Source organism: Stegodyphus dumicola, chromosome 11 (assembly GCF_044657685.1).
Source record: "Stegodyphus dumicola isolate Sdum_Otavi_A_Nest chromosome 11, ASM4465768v1".
Lineage (NCBI taxonomy): Eukaryota > Metazoa > Arthropoda > Arachnida > Araneae > Eresidae > Stegodyphus > Stegodyphus dumicola.
In genome coordinates, this window is record NC_140778.1 from 125534564 (window position 1) to 125557685 (window position 23122).

At 34.2% G+C, this 23122-nt stretch overlaps 1 protein-coding gene across 1 annotated transcript in view; it reads right to left on the reverse strand.

Annotated features, from left to right (window-relative positions):
* LOC118183671 (choline O-acetyltransferase-like) overlaps positions 1–23122 on the reverse strand; it is a 189707-nt gene that overhangs the window by 122014 nt on the left and 44571 nt on the right. Inside the window, exon 2 of the mRNA XM_035353269.2 lies at positions 21324–21442. Coding sequence (XP_035209160.1) covers positions 21324–21418 — 95 coding nt within the window. The 5' untranslated portion in view covers positions 21419–21442. The remainder of the gene's footprint in view (positions 1–21323; positions 21443–23122) is intronic.

Below are 23122 nucleotides of genomic sequence, written 5' to 3' on the forward strand. Positions count from 1 at the left end.
TTTAAGTCTCTGTGTAAACGTTCACTGCGGATAAGATAGTGTGAATCAGTAATAATGCGCAGAAATTTTTGCACTACTTGTAATTGATGCAGTTGAGTTTGAGTGACCGTGTTCCAAGCAGGAGCAGCATAACAAAGTATCGGTCGAGTGCAAGAACTATAAATATGTTTTTTTGGTGCGCAAGCTAAGATTTGAATATTTTCCAATGACCGGGAGAAATCTGCACATTGTGCCCATGGCTTTGCTCTTGATATGTATTAATGTGGTTGGAAAATGTGAGCTTTTGGTTCCTAAATATTTGGCCTTTGTGACCAGGGCACCAGCTTCCTGAAAAAGGTAGAGAGCTTTAAAAGCAATGTTTTTGTTAGTTTTGCTGAGAATTAAAAGTTGTGACTTGCTAGCATTGATTTTTACACGCCAATTTGTGCATCAGTCTAAGAGCAGATGCTCTCTCTTCGCCATAAATAGTTTTCAACCAGCCGCGCGAGATATTTCTAGCAATTTCTGCTTCTCGAAATTACTGGGAACCAATAAGGGAACGGAATGATGGTTATAGCTAACACAGTAGTCAATTACATTTATTCAATTTCAATACAAATTACCGATATATCTATTTATTAAATGCACGTGCCCCTGTTACATTCCCGGCATAGCTTTCTCTTAAAATTTGTCTCGTACTGCATTTCAGGGGAAAATACAACAATTTTAATTATAATTCTACTAAAATTAGCTATCTAAATAACAAATTCGTAACAATATTAAATATCATGCAATATAGTCTTGATTCAGTAATCCATTTTAGTTTGTCTATAAATTGTGTCCGCAAAAGTGGTGTTTACCCCTTTACCTTTATTTCCTCCTTTTAGTGCATGGATTATCATATCCATTTGAAATAATAGCTTATTATATAAAAACCTTCTTCAATTGTTGGCCCAAAGGACCGTTATCTCAGAAGGGCTCTTAATTTCGTCTTGGCATTTTGCGTCGATTGACTACAAACGGTGAATCATTTTTGAAATTGTTGCCACCAAATATTAGAGTCCTCTATTATATTTAAGGAAATTAAATAATGAAGAATCTGCATAAATGCATGTATGTTTCTCGCATTGTGATAAAACAAAGGTACCGAGAGCTATCAAATTTAATAACGTAAATCCTCCTCCGAATGTGGGCGAATGGAAGCTCAAATTTGGAATTTGTTTTATTATCGATTTAATATTTTGTAACATTTTAACGAAATTTTGATTAAGAAACTGAAGGATTTCAAAGCGAGCAATGGCAACACTCTACGGGGGGGGACTTTTTATCTCCAGCGCGCGGAACTGAGTATCGGAAATCCTAAAGATATGCTCATTTTAAAATTATTTTGCGACATTGCTATTGAACCGAATTTTATGGTTTAAATGCAAAGAACATGATATTTAATAAATAAATGTAACACATAAAACTTCCAAAAAACGCCCCTTTGGGTGTGATATAAAATCTGAAGTAATTCAGATCTTTAGTTTTTATTTTATTAAGTTTAAAAAAGTATCAAAACACGAATGTTTGCGTCTTTTGAAACAGTTTTGTAACTGGTAATGAAGTTTATGATCAACAGTTGCGAAACTAAAGGTCGTGTGTGAATTTATATGAACATGCTGTTTGTTACGAAGACTAAGATCTTAAAACGAATTTTTATCTCGAAACGTTTTTATCAGAGTAATAAATTTTTTATTAAAAGATAGATTGATGACAAAATTGCATGAATTTATAATATGATAAATAATTTCAATATATCAAATGATGTTTATCTGGTATTCAAATTTAATTAACTTCAGCTGTAACTTTCCAAATTTAGCTCTTTATATTTTAACTTTCCAAATTTAGCATTTTATATTTTAACTTTTCAAATTTATCTTTTTAAATTTTTAACTTTTCAAATTTATCTTTTTTAAATTTTAACTTTTCAAATTTAATTATCGTGAGCTGTATTGAAATTTAGCTATCTTTAGTTGTAACTTCGGGCACATAGAGGAAAAATACAGGAAAATATCGTAATACACATACAGAAATAATGCATCATAATGCAAATGTAGAAAAATCTCCTAATTCTGTTAATGCGGAATAATACAACGTATTTATTCGCAATTTAAAAATGAAGCTCCGTGTATCTTATCAGAATAATTAGGGAAGAAAACAGCAGTAACATTCTTCCTTTTAACCCGAAATCAAGGTTGCAGTTAACACCAGAACTGCGTTCCAAAGCGCTCTTAACAACAAAGTAATCATATTACTGCTTTCAAATTACCTTTCTACCATTCTTCTCACAAAAGGCTGAGCGCTATTCTCACCCTAAATCCAAAGCAGGGCACTACAGGGAGCTGATATCCCAAAAGCTTTAGATAAAATGACTTCCAGAGGTTTTTGGCTCGCAGCGCACGTACTTGGCAGCCATGTTTTGATTGCGCATGTGGAATTCTAAGCGGAACTGGTTGACATTGTTTTGACTACACGGTTGACAGTGAAGTTCCCCTGTAACTGACGGTGTTTCAATTAGGATAATACGCCTTTTTATTTATTTATTTATTTTTTTTGTTGGTTAGAGGAAACATGCAGGGGAGCGGGGAATTTCCATTGCAGTTAGTTCCTTGGTGTCTGGGGATTTTGAACTTTGAGGTTCTTTTTTCCTTTTTCGCTTTTTTATTAACGGTAATGTGTTAGCGCATACTAAATCAAAATACTCTGGGGAATATATTAATCAGGTTCAGACAAAAATCTGAACATAAAAGTTCCTTTAAATAGTATGCTGTGTCGTGTTCATGATGGTATTCTAGACAAGCATAAAAAGGTTTGTCAGACTATGGTACGACCAGAAAGAATTTCTAAAAAAGAATTTAAGTGCTTTTGGTATAAATTCTGTTTTAAATTTCTGAAAGTGGGAAAAACCGTAGGTGAAATTATATATATATATATATATATATATGAATCGAGGTAATGTTTAATGGGCAAATGCTTTTGCCGTGAATATAAGCTATTATTGTGCTGTGCTCTAAAAATTATTTTAGGTGGATCTTTCGAAGGACATGCTCCAAAACTAACCAGTAATATTTAAATGAATGTATGAATAATATATTAATGAAATATTCTTTAACTACCGGAAGTACCAGATGCCAGTTAAGTTAGTTTGAGAGTAATGTATATAACAACAGAGAGAACGATACCGCTGTAATTCTTCTCTAATAACGATGCAAAAAATATGATTAATTACTCCTACAGTTTTTAGTCTGATGGAACTACATAAAAAATTTCGATAAAAAAATAAACTGATTCTCTCTCATTATATCAGCAACAATGGCACGCAGTTTTTAATGACTTTCGTCTTTCTAATCAAATGGTCATAAAAGTTCAAGTTCCATCCAATATTTAACCTATATTTAATTTTAGTCGATTAAATGTGGCAAAAAATTGATCATAATTGAAAGCAGAAATAATAACTCCAACGAACAAGCAAACGCACAAACAGACATTCTGCTTTACATAAAGAAAAAATTTGTAATTTTTGATTAAAAAACTCAACGATTTGAGAGCGAGAACTTGATTTTTCGAAATAAAACAATTTTTTTTCCTACGCGCGAGACTGTTGCCACTCGGAAAAATGAGTGCGAAAATTGGCATTTTCAGAGTTTTTAATTAATATCTCGGCTGACCGAAGTCGTACGAAGATGAGAACAGTCGAAATGGCTTTCTAAGAATTTTTGGAATTGGGAATAATGTATTTAATGTGTGGCAATGCCATTTTTATTTCATTGTAAAACTTGGAAATTTTTTTTTACGATTTGAAGATAGCAGTGGCAACACTTCTCGAAATAAAGCAAATTTTTAATTCTAGCGTATGAGACTGTTGCCATGCGGAAAAATGAGGGGGAAAATTAGCATTTTCAGTGTTTTTAATTAATATCTCTGATTTTAGCTATTTTTGTTTGGAAAACAGTGGTCGTCGAACTTTCCCAGGACCCACAAAAGAATAGTAGAAAGTTCTGTGACGATAGCTGTAGTAGTGACTGAGTTAATTAGAAACAAACACACAAACAGACATTCTTTTTTATATATATAGATACTTAGCTCTAAAAATGTTTTTTACTAACATTTCTTGCTTTTAATAACTGCATTTAATAATTATTATTTACATGAGCATTTCTTTAAAATATTATTATTATTAATAAATGTATTCTTTTTATAATATATTAGCATTCTTGGATTTTTTGAAAGCCTTGTAATATTAAATTTATTCAAATAATATTAAATTCTTTAGTATCTAGAGATATATTCTACAGAGAAACAAAGTCTTGCATCAGAATGAAACTTTCAGTCAGATCCAGACTTTGCATATAAATAAAATCAATTCTTACGCATTTCAAAAGGCATAATTCATGAGCTCAAACAAATGCGTCTGCAGTGTTTATTAAATTGAAATAACTCGTTAATATTCTGCATTGCAGATTACTCGCCTTCAAGTCCAGTTAGAATATGTAGTTAGTTTAACATTTAGTACAATAATCCCCCGAGCAACATAAATAATATGTTTCGTAAATCCATATGTAAATAAAATTTACAAATTGTCGATTTTGTGAATTTCTAACTCCATAAGAACCTGCAATATTTATTAATATGCATACACGAATATATATATATATATATATATATATAGATTATCTACGCAATATTAATTTGTAAATGGAATATCATATAGCATTATTTATGCGAATAGGGAATGTAAATGTATGAAAAATATCAAAAGGAATTTAAAAAACGAACTTAAATAACAATTTTTAGATCAAAATGTCTTGGGGCAGATACACTCATGTCCATAAATTAAGGATAATTCGGAAACACGCGGGCGGAAATCGAACTCTAAAATAAATATATCTCCTGTAAAATCACTACACATCTCTTCAAGAATCATATGCAAATTTCAGGAAGTAATCAGATGACACCGATGGTACGTCACAATGACGAGAGTGTAAGAGAGTGATATATAAGGAATACAGGCAAAGAAGTAAAATTGTTCGCAGGCGCTTTATAAGCATTTCAGCGCAATAACCGAATAGTTATGACACGAAGGACGCATTTGGATGATTTTTTACGTGGTAGAATTACCAGCCGTCTGGAATGTGGGCGTACCCAACTGGAAGTATACGACGAACTTGGAATTGCCCAGAGTGTCATCTCCAGGCTTTGGCAACGATTCCAAGATGATGGTAATATGAGTAGACGTTACAGCACAGGTCGCCCCAGAGTTACAATGCGGAATGAGGACCGGTATTTAGCAGTTAGAGCCAAAAGAAACAGGCGGAGCACAGCCTCAGACCTGTCTCGTCAGCTCTCTTCAGCCACTGGTACGACAATTTCAAGGCAGACCGTGTACAGACGCTTAGGGCAGATTGGTCTATATGCTCGTAGTCCTGTCAGATGCGTTCCACTTACTGCAACTCACTGTCGCCTGCGGTTAGGCTGGAGTAGAGAGCATGCATTGTGGATACCTCAACAGTGGGCTTGTGTGATGTTTTCCGACGAGTCCAGGTTTAGTTTGCAGTCTGATTCTCGCCGGACTTTCATATGGAGAGCTCCAGATACCCGTTACCACCAAGAAAATATCATTGAACGACACCGTTACGGTGGTGCAGGAGTGCTCGTTTGGAGTGGAATTATTCTAGGTTCCAGAACTGAGCTGCACGTTCAAATTGGAACCACGACAAGCCAAATCTATAGGGACGTCATTCTGGAATAACATACAACATGTTTCGGGGCGCCATGGGCGCACAATTTGTGTTTATGGATGACAACGCCCGTCCTCACCGTGCAAACATCGTAAGCGAATGCCTTCAATCGGAGGATATCACCCGTATGGACTGGCCAGCATTCTCACCGGACTTGAATCCAGTAGAGCACGTGTGGGGCATACTTGGCCGACGAGTTGCAGGCCGTCAACCTCCTCCTACATATCTACGAGAACTTCGGAGAGCATTGCTTTATGAGTGATGTAATATTCCTCAAGATCAGATCGATAATTTGATACTCGGCATGCCTAGGCGTTGTACGGACTGTATTGCATCGTCTGGGAGACATATAATGTATTTACAATCATACCAACCATGTAATATTGTTTTTTTGTAAATAGGATTTTTTTGTAATTTGCTCCAGGGAGAAAAATTCGCTAATTTTTTTTAATAATATCAAACATATAGTATCTTTTTTTGCTCTTTACCTTTTGTCTAATAAATAAGCTTTACATAAAGGTCAAATTTGTTTTGCTTCTAACTCTTCCTTTGCCTGATTTTGCATTATCCTTAATTTATGGACATGAGTATAATTTGGCTGCGTAGTGAGCGGTCGGTGCTAGAGATGGATGGTTGAGAAAAGAAATAGTATTGTTTGGAAATTTCTATCCTTCTTGGTGTTTAAGACTGAGGGTATTAGGTCGTTCTAGTTTTCTTCTTTAAATTGGTCTGACAGCAAGTAAATTATGTCTAGAGTAAATTTTGTGATCAGTTGTTTTTGACAGTGCAAAATCCGTTTAGCTTAATATATCGAAATAAACATATCTGATGACATTCTCGAACCACTCAGTAGTTGGTTGCTGGCATTCTGTTGTAAATCGGACTTAGACTAATTAAACAGGAAACTCGATAAAACACGCCTCGCATCAACATTATATGCCTCGAACAAAAGTACGCAGTATATGCCAATAGTATATGCCTCGATCCAGTAAAACAACAATTTCTTCTTCTATTAATTCTGGTAGCACCTTGTTTAATAGTGTTTTGTGAAGTTAGCCTGAAAGTGGTATAACATATGTTAAGTATTCTAAATGTTAAGTCATGTATCTGTAATGCAGTCTCATGTATTTTAGATTGTAATACTTAGACATTCCTCTTAGACCAAGAGTGATCTGACTTAGTCGCTGATTAGCACAAGACTGTGTAGCCTGTGATGACTTATGCGTCACTGTTAATAGCCTTGCGAATTTCTTTTTCATCACGTGTTTGTAGCAGTCTGTTCTGCCGGCCCTTCTGCGGAGGGGACGCAGCAGCATTAGATAGCTTCTGCAAGGAGGAGAATAAAGCTGTGAGGCAAATTTTATAGCCGTAGAGTCAGCAGTCCTCTTCTGCAGCATAAAAATAAGAAAAAAATAGCACTCTAGTTATGCATATCAATTGGGACCGGAACCCATTCGGATAATCAAAATTTCGGATAATTGGTTTTTCCGAAGAAAGGGTCTACTTACACTTTAATTAATTAGAGTAGAACACCAATTTTCGGAATCAATTGGGACGGAACCCCATTCGGATAATCAAAAGTTCGGATAATTGGATTTTTCCGAAGAAGGGTTCTACTTGCATTTTAATTAATTACAGTAGAACTTTAATTATCCGAATCAATTGGGACCGGACCCCATTCGGAAAACCAAAAGTTCGGATAATTGTATTTCTTCGAACAAGGGTTCTACTTACATTTTAATACAGTAGAACTTCAATTATCCGAATCAATTGGGACCGGAACCCATTCGGATAATCAAAATTTCGGATAATTGTTTTTTTCCGAAGAAGGGTTCTACTTACATTTTAATACAGTAGAACTTCAATTATCCGAATCAATTGAGACCGGAACCCTTCGGATAATCAAAACTTCGGATAATTGGTTTTTTCCTGAAGAAAGGGTCTACTTTAATTAATTACTGTATGCGGAAAATAGGAGAAAGAAACTATCTTAAAGAAAAGAGGTATTAATTAATTAAAATGAAAAGGTAAAATGTTTACATACATATTATATATCCCGTTGCACAGTACTTACAAGTGCTGAAAGTTATTGCTTGCTGAACATCTCGGTCAGAGTAAGCTGTTTGATTGTCTTCAACTTGTATTCGGGCAGCCAAGTCGCATATCCATTTGACAAGAGAAGTTGCTGGTGGTCACGCTCGCGAATCACAGTACGTTTCTATCTTAATTTTGTTTCTTAAATTCTAAAAGCGATTCGGATAATCAGCGATTTGAATAGTCGAGTTCGGATAGTTGGGTTTGTATTGTAATTGTTTTTTTTTTTTTACAATGTTATGTTAGTTCATCTTTCATGCTTTCAACGAACCTTCATTATCGGATTCAGTGTCGAAGTAAGTCGATTTATATCTTGGTGTTTAGTGTGAAGATGTTGAACAACTTTAAATAGAATAGTGGTTTACTTTACCCAAAGTAAAATCCTGGTCATTGCCATGTCATAGTGAGTTATCCAACACGAAAAATGTAAGAGTTCCAGTTGCATTTATAAAGTCTGTTCATGCATTATGCTTGATAGACTATCCTCCAAAATGATTATTCGGGACCCGCTACTACAAAATTCTTCCTCCTGCTTCTGACACCGAGAAACGGTATTACTTTGCTCCGGATATAGCTCCATAGCTTTCGCAATAGCAGCCAGCATCTTCAATACGATGAGCGCGGATGAAAAGCAAAACAAACTCCAGAAGAGAAAAGAAAATGCCTGTGTCGCGGATTAAATGAGGGTGTGCATAATAACTGCACCCTTCACGGCAGCACCAGCTAGTAGCTACTGTTCCAGTAGTAATGCCATAATAGTAGAACTCTTTTACCTAAAGAGTTCTACTATTATGGCTATTAATACAAAATAAACGGAAAAAAACAAATCGAGAATAAAAGGCAGAATAGCGTAAGGTAGCAAGAAGAGTATAAGCAGCAAAAAGCGAAAAAAATGCAACGAGGTTAAAAGCTTCCGGCTGTTTATAAGCTAGTACAGTTAAAGCAACAGTTAAGCATCTCAGTCAGTGAAAATACTCCACAGTGGGAAGAACAACCAATCACAGGTGGTTTGATACTGATGCAGAACCACAGTCTATTCATCCTTCAACATATGTCTCACGAGATATAGCGGCAATCCTTCATTCAAACTTACGTATCATGAGATGTAGTGGCAATTTTAACTGAACTCTCAAACAGCAAAGTTGACTGTTACTGCCCGCCATTTGAGTATCTAGCTGCTGGGTTTCCAGTTTTAGAGAGACTATACGAATGTGATATTGTTATCACTGGAGACTTCAATGTAAAAAGCATGGCATGGGGTTTCCCATACGAAGATCCAACAGGTATAGATATGCGTGAAGTTATCACAATGAATAATCTTGCTATAGAAAATAATCCAAATGGGCCTCCAACATACTCTTGAAGTAGGGTATGAAGTTGGATTGATCTTACTATTACTAAACGTGTCTCTAGTATTACAGTAATAGATTGAGAGGTCCTAGATGAAACGACAGACATTGACCATCATTTTGATATACTCGCATATTATACAGTAAAACATAAATGCTCCAATAAAGGATTGGATAGAAAGGGTAGTAAAGTATGTAAAGAAGTTTCTCCAAAGCGGTGTGGAACTCAAGCGTTATCACATGTAGGAGTTCTCTTGTTGACAAGAGAATTACAAAATCTTAGGTAGAAAATTAATGCTGAAGGTAAGGGATTTCACAGATCGCAAAAGATGAGGATCTGAGAACGCAGTACTTCCATAGCAACGGTACTTAGAGGTTTATAAAAGGCAACTTCTGAAAGCATGTACGATTACAATTACTTTGCATTAAGAGTTTATTTATAATTTCAGCACTTGCAGTAACTTCTCCTTTCCATTTTCTCACCAGGAATACAAATTAGTTAGAAAGTATTTATTAACAGTAGAGTATAGTTTCACTTATATCAATTCTTAATCTTAGCTTTGAAATTCTTCTTTCTATTAATTTTAGTTATTCAAAACAAGCGTTTCATTTAAAATTGGACAAAATAAGCAGCCTAAATTTGGTTTAAGTTTCAGGAAATCTTTGTCGATCTCAAGGGCGATCAGGCACAGGTCTCCTTCCTTCAGGAGCAAAGAACGTTTTGCAAAATAGGACTACTCCTATTTTGCAAACCAGCAACCTTTTTAAACTGAATGAAAACTCCATTTTTAAAAAAAGCTTTATATGCCGCCCAGACGGTATAGTGGTTAGGGAAGCGTGTTGCGGTAGCGAAGACCCCGGGTTTCAATCCCGAAGAAGGTATGGTTGTTTGTTAATGTGTAACTGGCCGTGCGGCATGGATGTTTGCTAATGTATAGTCCGTGCGGCATGGATGATTGTTAGTGTAAAGTGTCCGTGCGGCATGGATGTTTGTTAATGTATAGTGTCCGTGCGGCATGGATGTTTGTCAATGTACAGTATCCGCGCGGCACGGATATTTGTCAATGTACAATGTCCGTGCGGTATGCATGTTTGTTAATGTACAGTATCCGTGCGGCGGAGATATTTGTCAATGTACAATGTCCATGCGGTATGGATGTTTGTTAATGTACAATGTCCATGCGGTATGGATATTTGTTAATGTACAGTATCCGTGCGGCGTGGATATTTGTCAATGTACAGTGTCCGTGCGGCATGGATGTTTGTTAATGTATAGTGTCCGTGCGGTATGCATGTTTGTTAATGTACAGTATCCGTGCGTCGGAGATATTTGTCAATGTACAATGTCCATGCGGTATGGATGTTTGTTAAGGTATCTGCCTACGTTAAAAAAACGATTTCGGCGAAAAAATTCGATTTTTTTATTGCCCAATTTGAAAGGTCAATTTTGTAGGATTCCGAAAATGGTTCATTTTTACGTTTGTGATAATTAGAAGAGAAGGTACAGCCAATTAACTGCACTGGAAGTGAAAGCAGAAAGACCGGAAGTGCCATTTAAAAGGCTCAACTTAAAGGTAAACAATGTTGTTATCCGTGTTTTTTTTTAACTGTTTGTGTGTAAAATTGTGCTAAAACATTTCATTTTAATTCTGGGTACTTTTTTTCTTTTTGTTTCTGGCAATAATTATTTGCCTTAATTCTTTGAACTGGGACTGGCAACATTGCGGTTTTTTTAACTGGGTTTGGCAACATTGAGATTAGGTATAAAGACTATGTTGCTGGGTGCATATATAGCCGTTTTAATTTTTAATTCAGGGTATCTTGGATTACTTCCTGTGTTTGAACATTTAGGCATATCAATTGAACAAGAAATGATTAAAAATTACTTTGGAATTGATAACGAAAGAATAAAGAACTCGAAAATTTATTCGTCGCTCATTTCGAAAATAGCCAGAAAAAAATTAAAATCAAATAGGAAATCAAAATTACTTAAGTATAAAGATATGGAGGGTGTGATGTACAAATGTGGAGAATTTTAAGTGTGTAAATACAACAGAACATTTTTTCTGTTAATGTGAAATCTTTAAATGCGTTTTCTAAAAAACTAATTTTTCTAGTGTTTTTACATACAAGAAATGTAATTACTCAAAATGTTCTAAAGATATCTCTATTAAATTTCACTAAAATGTTTTCTATATTATTTATTAGGTTTTAAGCTACAATCTAAGTAATATTTATTAATTTGATTGTTTTATAAGTATTTCTATATAAAACGATAAGAAATATTTTACAAAAAACTGTGTTTTTTCATGTAATTACACATATTTTAGTAAATTTTAGAAATATCATATACATTTTAGTTCATAACACAGATAAGTGTTGTAGTAGTATACAGTATAAAAAAAATTGAAATATATGCTGTGAGAAAAAATATACGGCATTTAACGTAAGTGTTAAATTCTCCTAAAAATTTGCATAAAATTGCATATATTTAAAAAATTTATAAAAATATTCCTAAAAATTTACCTATTTTCATGATTTGATATCATATTTTGACTAAATAAATATATATTTCATCAGAATTCTATGTTTTTAAAAAAAAGTGCTCCGAACGTAGGCAGATACCTTAATGTACAATGTCCGTGGGCATGGATGTTTGTCAATGTACAATGTCCGTGCGGCATGGATGTTTGTTAATGTACAGTGTCCGTGCGGCATGGATGTTTGTCAATGTACAGTATCCGCGCGGCACGGATATTTGTCAATGTACAATGTCCGTGCGGTACGCATGCTTGTTAATGTACAGTATCCGTGCGGCGGGGATATTTGTCAATGTACAATGTGCGTGCGGCATGGATGATTGTTAGTGTAAAGTGTCCGTGCGGCATGGATGTTTGATAATGTATAGTGTCCGTGCGGCATGGATGTTTGTTAACGTATAGTGTCCGTACGGCATGGATGTTTGTTAATGTATAGTGTCCATGCGGCATGAGGATTCTAAATGTGAAGCGAGCCGAAAGTAATCTTGAGGTTGTTGGTAGAGAAAGAGGAGTGGAAATTCTCAGACCCCTCCCTCAGGGTGCTCTCCATCAAATTTGGGAGCGGAACTGAACGAAGTCATACTGTCGTCACCTGTTTGGTGGTGCTCAAGATTCTTGCCAACAACAGGCGCAATCTTCCATTCCTGGCGACGATGAATTTCGTGTGCACAACTGTCAGACAAATGAGGTAAGTCACAACACACACACAACTTCATATTACTTTTCCTTGAAAAAAATTATCAGCACTGTTGGAGTTAGCAATATTCCTAACCAGATTTTAATAAAATTTAGTTCTTAGAAACATACTTTATTTTTATTACGTTCTTTTGAAAACAAATTTATCTGCTTCACTGCTTACGAAGTAAACAATTTTACAGAGCCAGGAATGAAATTTTATATTATTCCTAATACTTTTATGCACTTTACAAAGATAATTTTTTTTCGGTTCAAAAAATGTTTTCCCAGTTTCAAATGCTTCTGCATTTCAGACTTGATGCAATTTCTTAAAAATGATTTTATATTCCATGTTCTATTTTGGAGGATAACATGAGCAAATATAGAATGCAAATATAGAATGTATCACAAAATAATTCTTTTCCTTTGACCTTGACTTTTATTTACTGAAGAAAGATATCATGGTTTCTGGTTTTCGTAATTCGTTGAAGAAATATTAAATTAAGAGTACGAATGTATTAAGATGTTTCAAGAAAAGATTACAAAACTCGATCAATATCCTTTTTTTTTCCAAGAAAAGAAATTTAATCAAAGAAGGATTTGCGTAGTATACCTAAAAATCATTAAATTAAAAAGAAAAAAAAAAGAATTTTTATTTAGAATGAAGTTTGTGTTGCAATATATTTATTTTTAGAAATGATATTTCTAAATAACTGTTTCAAAATGTTTTTCCTTACTTTAAAAATTTTCCGTTTTTATTGCTTTAAACAAGCTTTATTAGAATATAATTTATTTAGCAATTTACGTCCAAGTAAATTAGATTCTATAGGATCTTGATTTATTTATTAATATAAATTCTTATTTTGAAAATAACATTGTAGAGTCATTAGGTTTTTTTTGAAGCAAATATGCTCTCCTGGTCTCGAACCTGGATCTCTCGAATACGTGGTCAGTGTACTACCACGAAGGCATACAGAAAGCAAAGAGAAAGTACCTTATCAGTAGCATCGATAGATGTTAGGTATTTTTTTTTTTCATTACATTTTCGCAAGAAAGTTATTGTTCCGAATATTATATTCATATTTTCCTATTTTCTCTATATATAATTGTGAGTATTTTAAGGGATGTTACGAATTAAGTTTTTTAAATGCTTGTAAGCTTCACTTGCTGGTATTTCAAATTTTTGTTTATTGAGGTACATAAATATCAAGCGTTAAAAAAATATTTTTTTGATTACAGTTACGTTGCAAAACTTTCATAGAAGTCATTGATTAAATATATAATGTATATTAAATTTACTTAAGCTACATTAGTTATATATGTTGCCAAAAATAAAACAAATATTTAAATTATTAAACAAATATTTAATGCTTTTAAATCGTAAAGTCTATACAGATTAAAGTTGAAAGACAAATTAAATATCTTACGTTTTCCTGAGTGGCAGCATTCCGAAAGCTGGTTATGGAAGAAGTTGCATGATACTCTGTTCGATTCAGAATGTAGGTGGTATATGGTACGAAATATTAAAGATTTTAAGCTTCATGGATTGGTAACATTTGCTAAGGCGTATGCTACAGTAAAAAAGTACTTTTAAAGACATTTCTTTTGTTAAACATCTAAGTAAGAAAACTCAAAATAACCAAAGATAGAAATATTTCAGAAAAAAAAAAAAAAAAAAAATCTGAAATGTTTCAGATTTTAAATTACGTCCAAAGGAGCGTTTTTTAACATTTTGTGTGTTACCTTTCTTTATTAAATATCATGTTCCTCGCACTTAAACCATAAGATCCAGTGCAACAGCAATATCGCAAAATAGTTTTAAAACGAGCATATCTTTAGAATTTCCGATACAGAGACTCACGCGCTGGAGATAAAAATGTTTTTTCTGCACAACGTTGCCATTGCTCGCTTTGAAATCCTTGAGTTTGTTAATCAAAAATTCGTCAAAGTTTTAAAAAATAGGAAATCGATCATAAAACAAATTTCAAATTTCAAATTTGGTCTTCCACATGCTCATATTCGTTGGAGGATTACGTTATTCAAAATTCGATGACTCTATGTACCGTTGTTTTATCACAATACGAGAAATATACATACATTTATGCAGATTTTTCATTATTTAATTTCTTCAAATATAATGCAGGACTCTAATATTTTGTGGCAACAGTTTGAAAAGTGAACCGACATTTCCGACGCAAAATGCCAAAACGAAACTAGTAGTCCTTCGGGATTCAAATCCCTTTGGACTAAAAAAAAATAAATAAATAAATAAATAAAAATAAAAAATGAAACTTATTGTTAGCTAAATTAGTAATTAAAACCCTTCTTCCGAAAAAGATTCACAGTCACAATTAGAAACTTAGCAAAATGACTCAGTGGACCTTTCCAGTTAAACGTTAGGTTAACTGGAGAACTGCCTGTGTATGGAGAGAATGTCTTCTTGGAGAACTTTTTAACCCTCCGGCTGCAGCTAGATTAAATAATTCATTTTTCGCGAACACGTGCGATATTTGTCAATAGTAAATTTGTAACGCAAGATGAACGCCTTGAAGACCATCAAAAGGTTGAGGGAAACTAGTTGGGATCCACGTTACATATGTGTAAACTCATTAAAACTCCCATATAGCCAGCCTATTTACCGGGATTTGCAGCCGGGTCGAATTACCAGTATTTAACAACATTGCCGTTTGGCCGCTCGTAGGCCCGTTTCAGTTAAAAGAGGCATCTATCTATCTATCCATCTATGCTATCTATTACAAAGGCACGCAGAAAGAAGGGAAAAAAAACCTTACTGCTTTTTAAAAATTAAAGTTTAAATAAATATTTTAAATACGAAAATTTAGACATCAATTATGAAACAGTTTGTTTCTTTGAAGTATAATTTTACGTTAGCAAAAACGACAAAGAAAATTTTGTACATCAAGCAAAGGAATAACTGAGATAATGTATTACATTTCAAGTTTATTTTTCGAATTTGCTTTGAATCTTATTATTTTTGAATTAATGAAATACCACAAAAGTTATCGATATGTATATAAAACAAGTGATATAATTTTTTTTAAAGTCAATTCCTACTTAGGTCAACAAAAAAAAAAAAAAAAAAAAAAATTAAAATACAAAAAATTAAAAAAACACACAAAAAAATTTTTTAATAAACATTTTTAAAGAATTTTAATATGTAAAAAAACTGTATTAACATCAAGTGTCATCCATTACAAGTTTTAAAAATGTATTTAAACTTGCTGAATAAAACGTATTTTATTAACGATTGAAAGTTAATTAATTAATAATTAATAAAATAATAAAAAAAAACTAAAGTCAATTTCTACTTAGGTCAACCAAGAAAAATTTTAAAAATACAAAAAAAAAAAAAAAAAAAAAAAAAAAAAAAAAATTAAATTAAAAATTAAAAAAATTAATATGTGAAAAAACTGTATTAACATCAAGTGTCATCCACTAAACGTTTAAAAAAATGTATTATTTGAACTTGTGTGGATGAATAAAAAGTATTTTATTAACGATTGAAAGTTTGAATAAGATATAGGGAGAGTAGGAGCTAATAGTTGGAATTTAATAAACAGTCATTCATGAAATTTCTGAGTCATATTTACAAAGAAAAATTAATTCTGAGCAAGCAGTATGGAATATTCTTTTATTCATAATTCTATTTATGATTATTAGTATTCCTTGAACCTTAAAACATATGTTCAGTTTACTGAGCGTTCAATGCATTCTCAAACAGCCCACACTAATGCGGAGATATTTAACCATTTACCCTACAATACTTGCTGCCAGAAGCAAGAAGCCTACCAAATGCTTTTTGTGTGGCTCTTCAGCTAGCTGTCTGAGTGCTTTGTATCCTAATTAAAACTCGACGTGACTGAACATCAGAATTCATAGCTGTGTTGCCATATTACTTCAGAGACACGGAGGTCAAGTCCCACGTAATCACTTATCACCACACGGAGCATGCGCATGGTTAACCAAGCGATATTCGAACAGCAACAGTTTGAGCAGTGGCCTTTTGTTCTAGCAATTTAATTCACATGTTCGCCCACTGGTGTATTATTAATAAACTGTTTTTTGTAAACCCTGTGTAGCGTGGACATACATGACTTGCTACCTAGTCGGTTGCAAACAAATCGTTGCAGAATGCTCGCTGGAGCATGAAAACTCACGATTTGTCCTACAATGGGAATTAGATATGTGAATTCAAGAACAAATATTTAAAAGGGTACTTGGTCACGGATGTAGGCTAGGATCATCATGAAACATATATGTGAAAAAAAGTGAATTGAAGTTCGAAAATTAAGAAGTAAGATGAGAAAATTACCAATACAGTAGCTTGCTATATAAATATGTAACATGGAGGTTTTAGAATGCATGGATTGCCCAAAATAACAGAAAACTAGATTGATTAAAACCACATTACTAATTTACCGATTTATAGTAAATAGACATTACTAATTTATAAGGCATTTCTCCCGCCTTTTTAGCGTGCCATCGAGGTGTAGTGGTCTGCACGCTGGGCGCTTATTCCGTGGTTCGATTCCCGGTGAAGGCTTTGCTCATTTTCAAGTCTCTTGCTTCCAAATAACCTAATAGCCCTACATATTATAATAAGGTAGATATCAGCAAATTTATTTAGTAATTATCGCATTCTCCTACATATTCTCGCAATGCTAAATAGTTTTCGACAGTGTTTTGTAGATTAATATCTGAAAAACCTTTTTCAAGCAAGTAAGGTTTCTTTATATAGAAACTGATTCTTGACACAAAGAGTTATGTTTACAAGAACTAGGTTTTACTTTTTGAATTATAACTTGTCTTTCGTATATTCTTCGTCAATTTGCTCTTTTATTTCGAATCAGACTTTTGATAGAGGAAAATAATTCAAGTCTACGTTTTCAGTCCAAAGGGGCTTTGGGGACTATTGTTTCCATTTTGCGATTTTACGTCGAATCACTCTGAATGTCCGTTTCACCTTTCAAACTGTTGCCACCCAATGTTAGAGCCCTGCATTATATTTGAAGAAATTAAATAGTGAAAAATCTGCATAAATGGATGTCTATTTCTCGCATTGTGATAAAACAACGGTACTGTAATACTTCTTTGGCGAAATGAAGCAACTCCAATGATGGAAAACAGCAATAACTTTTATTTAACACTAAAAAAAATGGCGACATACAAACAAGAAAAAAAAAAAAAAACCATATTCTAACATTTAAAAATAAATTACATTCTTCGTGCGAGAGTCGCACGTGGCACTCGATCTGGTTTCAAATATTGCCATTCACAAATATCTTAATGTTCATCTATTTAAATTATTTAAACTACAAGATTTTAATAATATGTAAAGCTGTTACAGTACATAGAGCCATCGAATTTTGAATGACGTAATCCTCCTACGAATATGGGCATGTGGAAGCCCAAATTTGAAATTTGGAATTCGTTTTATTATCGATTTTATATTTTGTAAAACTTTAACGAATTTTTGATTAACAAACTCAGCAATTTAAAAGCGAGCAATGGCAACACTCTACGGGCACAAGGGAAAAAAAAAAAAAAAAACTTTTTATCTCTAGCGCGAGGAATTGTGTATCGGAAATTCTAAAGAAAGGGCTGTTGAATTCAATTTTATGGTTTAAACGCGAAGAACATAATATTTTATAAATAAAGGTAACGCCCAAAATGTTAAAAAATGCCACTATAGACGTAATTTAAAATCTGAAACTTTTCAGATATTTTTCCCTTTTTTCAAGTGAAATTAATCAAGTCTTACTATTATTATAAAAAATACATAATCTCACATGTGAAATTAATGAATTTAAAAGGTATTTTCTTCCTCGTTCATGCCTGTATTTGGAGTGCCACTGCATTCGAAAACACTCAGAGCGAATTCAAGAGGTCCAGATTTGGGTCACGACGAGGTATTTTACAGTTTTGACACCTCCTGCTTCAAAATAATTTAAACATTCTACAGCGAAGACCGAACTGAAAGGTGGTGGAGGATAATTCATCACCAGGATGTAACGTCTGGGTCACAAAATGCCCTGTCACTTTTTAAAAGGGTACATAAGGTATTTTCTCCTTTCTTACAGCATGCCTTCGTGGTGTGACAGCATCCCGCACCAAAAGTATATAAATATATATATATATATATACGCTGCTGGCCACCGTAAATGCAACACATTGAAGGAAGCATGGAAATAACGTGAAATTTACAACATGCATTAGCGGAGGTGAGATATGCAAATGATTAAAATTTCCGCGCAGACGGACATTACGTGCGCCTGTGGCGCCACTTCAAAGCACTATTTAAGGCTTGGAGTTTTCGACGATTTCAAGTTCGGCAATTGTGTTTTACTTAAAAAAAAAAAAAAAAAAAAAAAAAAAAAAAAAAAAAAAAAAAAACGATCAATTATGCCTCGTAGTAAACAGCGATCATCGTTTGATCAAGTATCCCAGTTCAACAGAGGAAGGATAGTGGCCTACCGAGAGTGTGGATTATCTTTTAGGAAAATCGGTACTCGTGTTGGACGAAACCAAACAATTGTAATGCGGATATGGGACCGTTGGATGCAGGAGGTTACGACGGACCGACGTGTTTGATCGCATCCACCTCAGTGCACCACTTCACGTGATGACAGGAACATTGTGCTCATGGCTGGTCTGGAACACTGTGCTCATGACGGGTCGCTCAGTCACATCACGAACCATAGCCCAGCACATTCAGTCTGTAACGCATCATCCAGTGTCTGCGCGTACCATTCGTCGCCGTTTACAGCAGAGTGGTCTATCCGAAAGACGTCCATTGCTTCGTCTACCCTTGACGCAGAACCACAGACGTCTCCGCCGCCAATGGTGCGATGAAAGAACAATGTGATGTGGACGGCAGAATGGAATGAAAGTGTCTTTACTTATGAGTCACGCTTCGATCTGCAACACCACGATGGTCGGATTCGAGTCTGGAGACACCGTGGAGAAAGCATCCTGAACAGCTGAGTTATGTACCGCCACACTGGTCCTGCACCGGGTATTATTGTATGGGGCGGTATTGGATATCACTCTCGCACTCCTCTAATACGCATTGTCGGTATTTTAAACAGCCAGCGTTACATCTCCGAGGTGTTGGAGCCAGTTGTACTTCCTTACCTTCAGGGATTGCCCATAGCCATATTTCAACAGGATAATGCGCGACCACACGTGGCACGCATTGTCCAAGGGTTCGCCGTCAATCGCCAGATTGAATTGATTCCCTGGCCGGCTCGCTCTCCGGATCTTTCGCCGATAGAAAACATGTGGTCCATGATTGCTGAAGGATTGACCCAGATTACATCCCAAGCTGCCACACCAGATCAACTTGGCAATATGTGGAAGCTGCTTGGTCTGCTGTACCCCAAGAACACATCCAAAGTCTTTTTGAATCAATGCCGAGGCGTGTGGCAGCGGTGATCTCCAACAATGGGAGCTACTCTGGCTACTGATTCTGGAAGGAAGCACACTTCACAGAAGTCTATAAATTTAATCATTTGATACTTGGTCAACATGTTATCTACTAAATAAATTTTGTTGTGATAACAGTTGTTTTTATTGGTGTTGCAATTTGGGTGGCCAGCAATGTATATATTCTCTGTGTTACTCGGCTCAGTAAGCTCTTCGTTTGTTCTTATATGTTGGTAAATTTTGCATTTTGTGCTCTAAAAATGATTGAATTATGTTATTCTTATCTTCCGGTTAAGGTTTTGATGCCTTTAGTTAATCTGCCTGCAATAGTTTGTAATTTAAAGTTGTTTAAGTGTGGCTAAGCCTGATTTTCTTTTAACCGTAGCAGTCATATTTTTTTTTACATTTAAAACTTAGCGGAATGGTGAATTAAGTCTGTTTATGCATCTTCTGTGTGTTTCTGTGCCTGAATTTTTAAGACTCCTACTTCAAAAATATCTAATGACTCTACAAGTGACGCCCGAACTAAAAGGGTGGTGGATGACGATTCTTCCTACCCAGAATTTGGCGATTGGGTCCTCTAAAAAAACCCAGTGACTCTTCAAAAGGGTGAGTATATAAGGTATTTCTCCCGCCTTCTTGGCATGCCTTCGTGGCATGGTGGTCTGTACCCTGGGCGTGTATTCCAGAGGCCCGCGGTTCGATTCCCGGCGAAGGCGTTTCAGAAGGATTTTTCATCTCTCCTGCTTCCGAAATAAACCCAAGGACTCTACAGAATAAATGTAATAATAAAAAAATATAATAAAGGTGTGTGTAAAATATTTGTTTGTTATATTTGCTTTATAACATTCTCACACTTCGGTTACTTATCCCACGCATTAAACACCAACGGCAATTGAAATTAAAACAGATAGCCTACTGTAAATTTGTTTTGCATTTGAAGGTTTTGAAATTAGGTTTATTTAATAAAGTATTATTTTTTTTATTAAAATTTAAAAGGGTTTTCCGTTAGGAGATTACGCGTGAAAGGCAGAATACTTTACATTGCAAGTTTGTCTTGCAGATGGCAGTGTGTCCTTTATACCTATTTTCTCTCTCCTTTCTGAATGAACCAAGGACCTGTGGAATACCGGCCCAGCGTGCTACCGTTACATCATCATCCACAACCCTTTTAGTTCGGGCGCCACTTGTAGAGTCATTAGGATATTTTTGGAAGCAACAAAGGTGAAAAATATGCAACCGCCTTCGTCGGGAATCGAACCACGACCTCTTGAATACTACCGTTACACCACGAAGCTACCGTTACACCACGAAGGCACGCTAGGGAAGTGGGAGAAATACCTTATAACACAACTGTGATTTTTTTCACTTTTTGTGAAGTAAAACGATTTGTTCTTAATGTGCATGCATGTCAACAGTCTGCAGTTTAAGAATAGTGTAATAATTAGGGTTACAGTTACCTGAGTTGGTCCGCTGATGAATGAAATTGCTGCTTCGGGAGTAGGAAGAAAGGGTTGGAGTTGATAGGGAGTGGTATTGGGTTGTTTAAATACATGTCATCCAGCCAAAAGCTCGTTGCCTGCAAGAAAAAAAAGTATTTTAACGTTGTCTTCAAGCAATGATATTATTAACATGTTAAATAAGTAAAAATATTTTAAACATGTTATTTTTGAGTAAAAACTCAAAATATACGTAATTCAGATGAGAATTATCATATCTCGTAAATTCAGATGAGAAGTATATGAAATGTATATTTTAATTTTATGATTTTTTATTTGAATCTTTACTGCGTATGCATAAATAGAAGTATATTGAAAATCTGGAAAATTTCAAATTCTAATGTCATGCACAGAGGCCTTTTTTAATGACTGACTTAGGATATGTATTAGATTTATATATAGTATTGTTCTGATGCAGGTATTTTGACACAAAATTGGAATTTTTCTGAAATGACATGCCAATTGTTTCCATATTTCGATTCTACGACTCAAATTATGCCAAATTGGTAAGTTTTGTAAAAATCGCAAGATTAGATTTTAAAGAATTAGCTATCAAAATTTTAGCTCCTCAATGTTGATTGAATTTGATATATATTTAATAATATTTCTTTATTTATTAAACTTTTTTGATTCTTCCTTTCATATTTGGAAATTTAGATACATTCCAAATAAAATTCGTCTATTGTTTATGATTTATTTTTAAAATTTGTATTTAAAAAATTTTTTATAAATTTTTTTCAAACAAGTATATAAAAGTTTTGCCATCATCTTAAGGTAGATGCATTTCTAAGCATACCTACAAAAAATTACGGCTTTTTATTCTAAATTTCTTAAGATATACGCTAATTTACATCTTGGCGCGTTTTAAAATTTGGAGTATTTAATATAAGCTATAATAACGAAACTGTTGTTTACGCACTTTTTAAAAATTATTTAAAAGTAGAAACGATGACTTTTTTTCCGCTCGTGGACAATGAAGAATAAGGAAAGTAAAATAGGTTGCTATAACTTAAGAAGTTCGCCGAATGGATTATTCTTGGCGCAAACTGAACAAAATACGCCAAGATAAATGTTTAAAGTTGTCCATAAATTTCTAAACCAAAAATTACAAAATTTAATATCTAGGCATAATTTGAATTATAGACTCGAAGTATGGAAAAAAATGGATATGTCATTTCAGGAAAAGTCTGATTTTGTCTCAAAATACCTATACTAGAACAATGCTATATATAATTATAATACATTATTTAAGTCGCGCTTTCGAGACTCGAAAAACGCAATTTGAATTCTGTCATTAGGCCCGGTAGAACAGGAGATATGGAACTGTCCCATTTTTTTCCTACGGTATACGTGCATTACTCGCATTTTGGAAAAACGAACCATCAAGTTTCGAACACATATAAATCCTCCACCCGAACATGTGAACCGAAGCCAGAATTTTAAATGTGTTTTTTTATTTATTGCATATTTTGTGCGGTATGAATGGCATTTTGATTAAACTCGACGATTTAAAAGCAATGTGTTGCCACTTCGCAAGGCGTAAGGTATATTTCAAATTTAATCAGAAAACTCGACGTTTTAAAAAAAAATGTGTTGCCACTCAACAAAGCGCAAAATATTTGTCTTTTAAATTTAATAAAAGGATTCAGATATTTAAAAGAAATGTTTTGCCACTGCCTGATATGAAATACTTTTATCTTTGACGAACCAGTTTGTTGTCATCTGTAGAAGTATAAGGTACTCTTTTTTTCAAATTTAAT